Source organism: Crocodylus porosus, unplaced genomic scaffold, assembly GCF_001723895.1.
Source record: "Crocodylus porosus isolate Cpor-Errol unplaced genomic scaffold, CroPor_comp1, whole genome shotgun sequence".
Classification (NCBI taxonomy): domain Eukaryota; kingdom Metazoa; phylum Chordata; order Crocodylia; family Crocodylidae; genus Crocodylus; species Crocodylus porosus.
Genome location: NW_017728949.1, coordinates 8,868,832 through 8,878,188, shown reverse-complemented (window position 1 = coordinate 8,878,188; position 9,357 = coordinate 8,868,832). Strand labels below are relative to the sequence as shown.

The 9,357-nt window shown below is 45.9% G+C and overlaps 1 protein-coding gene across 3 annotated transcripts in view; it reads left to right on the top strand.

Moving 5' to 3' along the window:
• Positions 1-9,357, top strand: part of ACADL (acyl-CoA dehydrogenase, long chain) — a 31,325-nt gene that overhangs the window by 8,774 nt on the left and 13,194 nt on the right. For all 3 annotated transcript variants that reach the window (XM_019554360.1, XM_019554361.1, XM_019554362.1), the window contains exons 4-7: positions 475-639; positions 2,838-2,904; positions 4,693-4,857; positions 5,189-5,290. In XM_019554360.1, coding sequence (XP_019409905.1) covers positions 475-639; positions 2,838-2,904; positions 4,693-4,857; positions 5,189-5,290 — 499 coding nt within the window. The remainder of the gene's footprint in view (positions 1-474; positions 640-2,837; positions 2,905-4,692; positions 4,858-5,188; positions 5,291-9,357) is intronic.

Below are 9,357 nucleotides of genomic sequence, written 5' to 3'. Positions count from 1 at the left end.
TGACCCCGGTGCTCTTTTCTGCCAAGGCAGGGGGTCGGACTAGATGATCTACCTAGGTCCCTTCCGACTCTAGCTACTATGAAACTATGAAACATATCTTAAATTAAAACTATATATAGGTTTATTTTTTTAAAGCATCTTAACAAAAAAATCAGATTTAAATAAAAAAAAATCAGATTTTTTTAATTTAAAAAAATTGTTGATTTTTATTCACCCTGATTTCAAGTAATTTTTTAAATAAGAAACATCATTGTATGCTATGTTTAGGACTTTGTATAGGAAAAATGCTTTCCTCTGCTAAGAGATGCAATGTTTTGGCAGCAAAAGTACTTTCTGAAGTTAAAATTGTATTGTTCTGATGCTTTTCTTGTCCTTCCCCTGCCTTTCCAGTGATGGTTCTGTGTTTTAGTAATATAACATTTCAGCATCTTTCATTGCAAAGAGTTTATTTAAATTCCAAATGTTCTTTCCCAGGATGTATGTTAATTGTACAGGCCCAGGATTTGGCCTTCATTCTGACATAGCCATGCCCTATATTGCAAACTATGGTTCCGAAGAACAGATTAAACGGTTTATCCCTGAAATGACTGCAGGCAAATGCATCAGTGCTATAGCCATGACAGAACCTGGGGCTGGCAGGTAAGACAAAAATGAAGACTAATTGTCCTTCTGATCATGCTGTGTACTTAATTTCATTATGTAAATATTTCTGAGTTTTTTTGATTGTATGGTTATTTAATTGATTGGACAATACCCCCAACTAGGTAGGACTACAATAATAACCTTCAAGCTGTTTTACAGCTTTATCAGATCAGGATGCTTGTTCTGATCACATCACCTTGTCCTCTGCCTTTGTATTAGCTTTAGATTATACATTTATAGTTACTAAGTTGTCTATGAACAGACAATTTAAAATATGCAAAATGTAATCAGTAGAGGTGCACCAATATATTGGTGCATATTGGATCGGCAGCAATAAAAGGAAAATTAAAATTAGTGACCACTGGTGTTTTTTTGACCGGTGTAGCTGATAATATCATCAGTAAATGCTGCATGCATGTGTTCAGCTGCAGCATGCAGGTGGCCAAGAGTGCAGCCTAACAGCTTGGAGCAGTGTCCTGCCAGTAAATCTGTGCGGGGTAGGAAGGGTAGATCGAGGTCCCCATGTTAAGGGAGGGAGTGGGGCAGGGGCAGGTGGTGAATGCAGCCCCAGGGCTGGGAGAGGGACAGAGCTGTGGGCAGCTCGTCTGGGGGCATGGGGAGGGGATGGAGATGGGGGGCAAGGGAGGGAGCAGCTCCCTGTTGCTGCATGCAGTCCCAGGGGAGGCATGGGGGGGCATGTGTCCCTCTGGATTTGTGCGTGGGGTGAGGGCAGGCTGCCTGCTGTGGGCTTAGGGCTAGGAGCTGTGCCTGCCTCTTCTTGGTGCAAGGCTGGGCTGGGGCTGTACTTGGGACAGGCAGGGTGGGGCAGGCTCAGCTTCTTGGGGTGATTGGTGGTGGTGGCGCTGGAAGGGGTGGCTATGGCGGGGTGGTTACAGGGAATTTTGGGGTGACTAGCCCCCTAAGTTTCCCCCAGCATCGTCCCTGCTTGGGGCACTCCACTCTGCTACTTTTTCTCTTGGGAGCCCTACCCCAAGCAGGGGCAATGCTAGTGGGGTGATTGAGGGGCTATAGCCACCCCAAAATTCCCCATACCCCACCCCTCCCAGCACTGCCATTGCCTACCCCAGCCCTGCCACTGGGTAAAGGCTGGTGAAGCCCCTGGCTCTGAGCCCACAGCAGGTAGCTTGCCCTCACCCAGTACCAGGGGGCACATGGGCCCTCCATGCCTCCCCCAGGAGTGTGTGCATCGGTGGGGAGCCAGCTCCGCTCTCCACCCTCCCCCCCCATACCTCCTGGATAAGTCGCCTGCAGCCCTGTTCAGTTCTCAGCCCTGGGATAGCATTCACTGTCCTGGCTAAGCAGCCCCTGCCCCTGCCCAATCTCTTCCTCACCATGGGGGTGTCAATCTGCCCTCCACCACAGACTTAATGGCAGGATGCTGCTCTATAAGCTGCCTGGATGCATTCTTGTAAATTGGCTATCAGATTGGTATCAGCCAATATGGTTGGTTAATCATTGGCTGTCAGCCAGTTGGCCAAGAAAATCTTTATTGGTGCACCCCTAGTAATCAGGAGAGAAATAACATGCCTGTATAGAAGAGGCTTAACTTTTTCATAATAGATTTATTTCTGAATCTATTAACACTACTTGTTTCTCTTCTCATTAATCTTTAGAGAGAGAAGTTATCCCTGTTCCATCACTTAAGTGCAAACAATACTGAGATTGCTGAACCAGGGTCCCATGCTTTAGTTCAGGAAGCCAAGTGGAGGTAGCATGGTGGGGAGCTCCGTCTTCATTACAGAGCTTTCATTGGTCCCGCAAATAGTAAATGCTTCTACAGGAGAACTGCCTGCGTAGAGCAGCATTAGTGTGGAGTGTGTAGTCCTGAAAGATGATGTTTCTGGGGTATGTCTACATAAGCTAGCATTTGCCCAGTATGTGTTTCTGCATATTTTGCTCCCCTTGCTGTAAACAGGTGTGTTAAAATAAAATGGGATTGTGTGCTGTGGTTAAGATGCACAGATTCACATAACATGCTCTTAGTTCCTGTATTTATTCTCTAGGACCTTTTAATACATTCCAGCATTTTACTTTTTCTTTTGCCTATTATTGTGCAAGATGGTTGATTAGCTGTGCAAATTCTAGACTTCATTCTGTGTTTTATACTATTATTTTCTTTTATGTGACTGCTGTGTGGATTTGATACGTGACTTGCTTTTTTAAATCAATTATAGTGACTTGCAGGGTGTACGGACATATGCAAAAAAGGATGGAAGTGACTGGATTCTCAATGGAAGTAAGGTATGTATGTGAATGGAGTTGGTCAGTGCAGGTCAAGGAGCTAGGAAATTGAGTTTGAGTCAGTGAGGGATTTGGTGCAGTTGTACTATTGGTACCCAGTTGTAAGTATTCTCATCCCTTTGTTTTTAATTTTCAGTCAGTTACATTTTAAAGAAGATTTTTTTTTCCCATTATGCTGCTTAGTCATCTGAGCGAGCTCTAAAGAGAAAAGCTTTCATTGGTGAACAAAAAAAGTGGCTTATATTTAAAGATTTGGCTCCTTTCTTGCATTGGCGTAATTAGTTTGCATGCTATCACTAAAGCTCGAACTGTTCTTTCAGTTCCATGAAGTTGGTAGCAGTGTCCTCCATACTATGAAATTCCTTGTAGCTTGAGGGAAATAAAAACTTCTTGATGCTTCAACATAAATATGGAGGCTTTTTCCATTGGGTTTACTGTTCCAGGTATGAAGTAAATACCTTATCAAATGCTACCCATAGGTTGTCAAAACAATCATAAGGCTGGCAGTATGAACCCATTTCTTCTGCTCACTAAGCCCCTGAAATAATACTACTTGGGGGACCCTGTGAAACTTCTTGTAGAACATTTGACAGCTATTTAGGAAAATTTTGTTTCTTTACACAGGTATGAAGCATGGTTTCATCCTTAAAAGATCAGGAAACTTGAGTTCTGTTCCTGTCTCCTCCACTAACTTTTTGATTTTGGACAGATTATGCTACCATTCTAGGCTCGTGTTTCCCAGTCAGTAAAAAGTTGGTGATAATTCTTTGTACCCGTGGTTGGTAAAGTGAACAAAATGAAAGCACAAAGTCGTCGTAGTAGTATTTTTGCTTGGGTTTATTTGGAAGATTCTTCCTGTTGTGATATCTATGCTACTTAACTTTTTAGCCACATTTATGGCTAGATCTAATTGTGTTTTCAGAGCTTAGTAAAGTGAGGCCTTGATTCTGATGGAGGCCTTTGAGCAGTGCCACAGTCATGTAATAAAAACATAATCGTATGTAGATTAACATGCTATTTAGACACATGCTTGTTATGCTGCATATCTGATTCTAGATAAGACAAAGCAATTTAAATTGGCCTGGGTAGGATTCTTACTCTTTATTCTGGTCTCTTTTCATCTATTTTTATCTATCATGTGGGATCAGAGCTCTGACTTGGAACATGTAGCACAGAGAAAGCAACTGTAAGTTTCCCACTACCCTCTTACGTGCATGTGCAGTTTTAAATACAGACAGACCAAGTATTATACAGAATTAAGTATTGTGAAAGTGGGGAACTTCCCCACTTTTTTCCATTTTATGCTTCGCCAGCTTGTCTTTTGGAAGAGGTGATTTTGCATAATATTTCAATATTCTTGTTCATAGAGGGAATCTTTGTAGTAGAGATTAATCCAAGTTAAAGACTTGCATCTGAATGCCTCTGAACTTCAGATATGTTCAGAATATATAATAAGTTAAAACCAAGTTTTGAATTTGTTCCCTGTGTGAAATGACGTACATGAAAACCCCTGTTCCAAGTATTCTTTAACTTTTGAGCTATTTGGACTCCAGACAGATCCAAGTTGTACTACTTGAAGCCAACTCTGTTTTATAGATTCTCTTCTGAAATACTTTATTTTTCTGGTTTCTGAGGTCTTAAGACTGTTTTGACACTTATAGCTTGCTTCCTAATGGCCTTCAGTTGTAGAAGTGTGTATGCCAGGTCTGCTGCTGCTTATAATATTCTCTTATGACTGACTGCCTGCCTGCCAGCTGGCCGCTTTATTTCATCTTGGTTTTCTTACAGGTTTTCATCACTAATGGCTGGTTGAGTGATTTAGTGATTGTGGTTGCAGTTACAAACCGTGAGGCCCGCTCTGCTGCTCATGGGATCAGCCTTTTTCTTGTCGAAGATGGAATGAAAGGATTCATCAAAGGAAGCAAACTGGAAAAAATAGGCCTGAAAGCACAGGTGTGTTATGTGAGCCTTATCAAGTGATGGACGTAGAGGCAGTTTAAAAGCTCTGATTACCTGTGATACTTTCAAATAGATCAAATGGAACTCTACTAATACTTCAGTTCCTAGTTCTAACTGTGACAACAGGATATGTTCAATTAGACTGCATTGCTGGGGTTATACAGTGTACTTTACTAAAGCAGCCTCCAGTGAATATAAGTAAATACCAGTCTGGCTATAGTAGATAAGAATTAGGTAATAATGAGTAAGTATGAGGAAGAGGAGATGCGAAGAGGAGGCGAACCTGATTATTAAGCTGTTTTGTTTTATTCAATGTAATCTTTAGGACACAGCAGAACTGTTTTTTGAAGATGTACGTTTGCCAGCTAGTGCCTTGCTTGGAGAAGAGAACAAGGGCTTCTACTATCTGATGGCAGAACTCCCTCAGGTAAGAGTGATTGTCAAAAACTTGTCCATAGGGGTACTCTCAGATCCCCAAGTTTCTCCCCGTTGTCCCAATGCGTGTTCCAAGGAACAGACCAAGGTTTTCCCTGGAAAAACTTATCCCCTCCTAGCTTCAGCAGTACTGCCAGCAATTGATCCCGTCCAGCCTGCCAGCCACCACTGAGACCCTGAGGAAGGGCTGCTCCACTCCAGCCCGCTGCAGCTGGGGTCAGACCACACAGCACACAGACTCCTCTGCGCTTCTTCCCTCCCATCAAATCCATCCCTGCCCAGCTTCCTGTTGGCACTGCGCAATCCTGGCACCATGGCCACCAGAAGCCAGGCCCATGTGAGACAGGGTACAATGCACCACACCAAGTAGCCATCCTCCTCACTGATGAGCGTGGCACCACTAGGAGGTGACTCCATGCCGGCCACAGGGGAGACTCAAACGAGGCAGCCACCTCCAACTTTTTCCTGGTATGGCGCAGTGGCTAATTGTACTGGGCAGGAGGGATGGCTACTTGGCAAGCTGCATCGCACCCTGTCCCTTGCAGGTCTGGATGCCAGTGGCAGCACTGCCAGGACTGCATAGTATCAGTAGCAGGGGTGGGCAATTATTTTGGGTGGAGGGCTGCTTACTGAATTTTGGCAAGCTGTTGGGGGTAGCCCTGCCCCTTGACAGGTGCCTCATCCCTTGACAGAGGGCTCTCCCCTGGTTGCCATCTTGTGACCGGAGGTCCACTCCCCTGCCATCCCCCTGACCTTTGCCACCAGAAGTCCCTCCCTTTGCCCCCGGAAGTACTTCTTTCAGCAAGGAGTTTTGCCATCTCAGAACCAAAAAACATACCAAATTATAGTCTAAAAATTGAATATCTACAACATTCATTAATTTGATTTCAGAAACATTTTTGTCCTGGTTTACATGCGTTTGTGTAATGTACACAGAGATCGCTGCACAGTAGCTTAAAATGAAGTCTTACTCTTGTATATTTTGGGGGGTGGGTATAGATTTGTGGGGGGCTGTGGGTGTGTGGGTATGTAGGGTGAGGGAGCACGTGGGTGTATATATGGATATGTGGCGTGTGCGTGGGTCTGGGGGGGAAGGAGGCTGGGGTTTATTTATGGCAGTGTGAGGGGAGGTGTGGGTGCATGTGTATAGTGGGGTGTGCATGTGGGACTTACCCTATGAACACACACACACATGCACATACACGTGCACATGCACACTCTGCCCCTGTGCCTGCAGATGCTCATGCACACACATACACACTCACCACCTCACCCCGCACAGTCCTGTGCTCTCAGTCTGATGAGGCAGTCAGGAGCCACAGCCACCTGGTGCTGAAGCAGGGCTGGAGCAGGAAACAGGGAACTGGTTGGGGGTGGGCAGGGCTGGACTGTTCAACCCTGCAAGCCTGCTGAGAGTTCCCTCTGAATACTACTGCAGCTGACTCCTGTCGGCTTTGATTTATTAGTAAATTAATTTACTAATTTTTTTTAGGGGCTCTATGGGCCAGATAGAATAGCCTGGTGGGCCAGATCAGCCTGCCCCTGATCAACAGGAAGCCAGGGGGAGGGTGGAGGAGTCTGTACGTTGCATGGCTGAGTCAGGCCCCGGCTATGGCAAAGTGGAGGAGCACTAGGCATAGTCCTCCTTCAGGCTCCTGGCTGAGGCTGGCAGACCAGATGGTATCAGTTAGCATCTTCTTGCCCCTCTCCCACCCCTCTAGCCCTCAACAGCTCACCAAAACTCCTTATATGACCCTCCATCATTGTCCACCCCTGTTCAAGAGAGTCCTGCCAAAATTTCCAGACTTTAGCTTTCCTACTGAGCCTGACAGCCCCTGACTGCTGGGGACTTGTACCAACCCATTCCTCATGATGAGTCTAAAGACCACCAGTAATTCACAAAAAGCTTCTAAATACTTCCAAGCCAGCCCTGTTCACTTTTTTTAAAGTCTTGGGATTCTCTAGAAAGCTTGTCCATCTTGGGATTCCTGGAGTTTTCTTGGCTAATTACCCATTTTCTGTGATATATCTTCATTATTGTGACGGTGATTTTGCCCGATGGAGGCAGACAGTACCTTGGGTGCCTGTCCCAACAATAGTCCTTTCGGCCTGTGTTTGCAGTGATAACTCTTCTTGCCCTACTATTGGGTGGGCCAGTGATCTCTTACTAGTTTTGCCTTCCTTCTGTTCTTTTGACACAGAAATGGCTCTTACCTTAAAGGCTTGTCTGCAACTTTTGATTAAACTATGACCCCAAATAGTAAAAATATGTATTACACACACACACACACACACACACACACACACACACACACACACACACACACACACACACACACACACTATAATGTAGTGTAATGTAATGTAATACAACATAGAGTGATAAGAATAACATAAATAAATACATATTATTAACAGTTTTTTAATAAGATCACATGGTGGGACCCAATGCATGACTGGGCGGTGAATATCAAGGGCTATAGGCTGTACAGAAAGGATAGGGCAGGGAGGAAAGGTGGGGGCGTGGTGCTCTACATTAAGGAGGAATACACATCCTTGTCAATTAGCAAAGCATCAGAGGAGGGGCACAAGAAAGTGCTCTGGGTTAGAATACAAGGCAGTCAAGGGGAAAGAGATTTAATGGTGGGGGTCTACTACAGACCACCCAGCCAAGGGGAAGAGCTAGACCAGGAATTCTTAAGTCAGCTCACAGAGGTAGTTAGGTCAAAGGACGTGGTCATCATGGGTTCCTAGCCAGAATGTAGGACCTCCATCTAACCCAGGAGGTGCACAGCCCCACCAGGGGAGATGCCTTGTTGGACCTGGTGCTGGCCATGGGTGACGACCTGGTGAGGGGGCTGTAGGTGCTTGACCACCTGGGCGAGAATGATCATTACCTGGAATTCACCATCCAGCACAAGGTGGCAAAGGCCTGCAGCAAGGCAGCAGCCCTAGATTTTAGGAGGGCAGACTTCAATGAGCTAAAGAGAATAGTCAGGGAACCACTGAGGTCCCGGAGGGGAAGGAAGTCGGGTGTCCATGAAGAGTGGTTGCTCCTTAAGGAGACGATCCTCCAAGCCCAAAGGGAGGTAATCCCAACATGAATCAAAGGGGACAGGAGGGTGCAAAAGCCCCCATGGCTCACCAAAAGCATCCAGGAATGTCTCCTAGCTAAAAGGGAGGCGCACACCCAATGGAAGGGAGGGGCCATCACCAGGGAGGATTATACTGCGTTTGCTTGGAGATGCAGGGGGGCAGTCAGGAAGGCCAAGGCGGAGATGGAACTGGAACTAACTACCCAAATCAAGGACAACAAGAAGTCCTGTTTTAAATACATAGGGGGCAAAAAGAAGGTTTTGGGTAATCTAGGGCCCCTGTAGGACACGCTAGGAAATTTGGTTGTCACACCAGATGACAAAGCTAACATATTTAACGATTTCTTTGCCTCTATTTTCCTGAGCAGGGACTGGAACAGCCACCCCCCCCTCTGGGCCTCCCTTGGACTCCAGGGGAGGCGCACCTAGGCCAAGGGTTAGTGAGGAACTAGTCAGGGAACTTCTTGGAGGGACTGGATGTATTCAAATCAGCTGGTCCGGATGATCTCCACCCTCGAGTACTGAGGGAATTAGCTGAGGTCATTGCGGGACCCCTGGCATGGCTATACGAGCACTCGTGGTGCTCTGGTGTGGTGCCAGAGGACTGGAAGAGGATCACTGTGGTTCCCATCTTCAAAAAGGGGAAGAAGGAGGACCTGGGAAACTATAGGCCTATTAGTCTTACCTCAATCCTGGGCAAGCTTTTTGAGAGAATTACTTTGGCACTTGCCCACGAGGGGCCAGCAGGGAAGATTATGCTTAGGGGGAACCAACACGGGTTCATTAGCCCTGTCAGACCAACCTGGTGGCCTTCTACGACCAGGTCACCAAATCCTTAGATGCAGGGGTAGCAGTGGACATAGTCTTCCTGGACTTTCGGAAGGCCTTCAACACTGTCTCTCACCCCATTCTCATTAAGAAACTGGGGGACTGTAGTGTCGGCACCCACACAGTCAAATGGGTC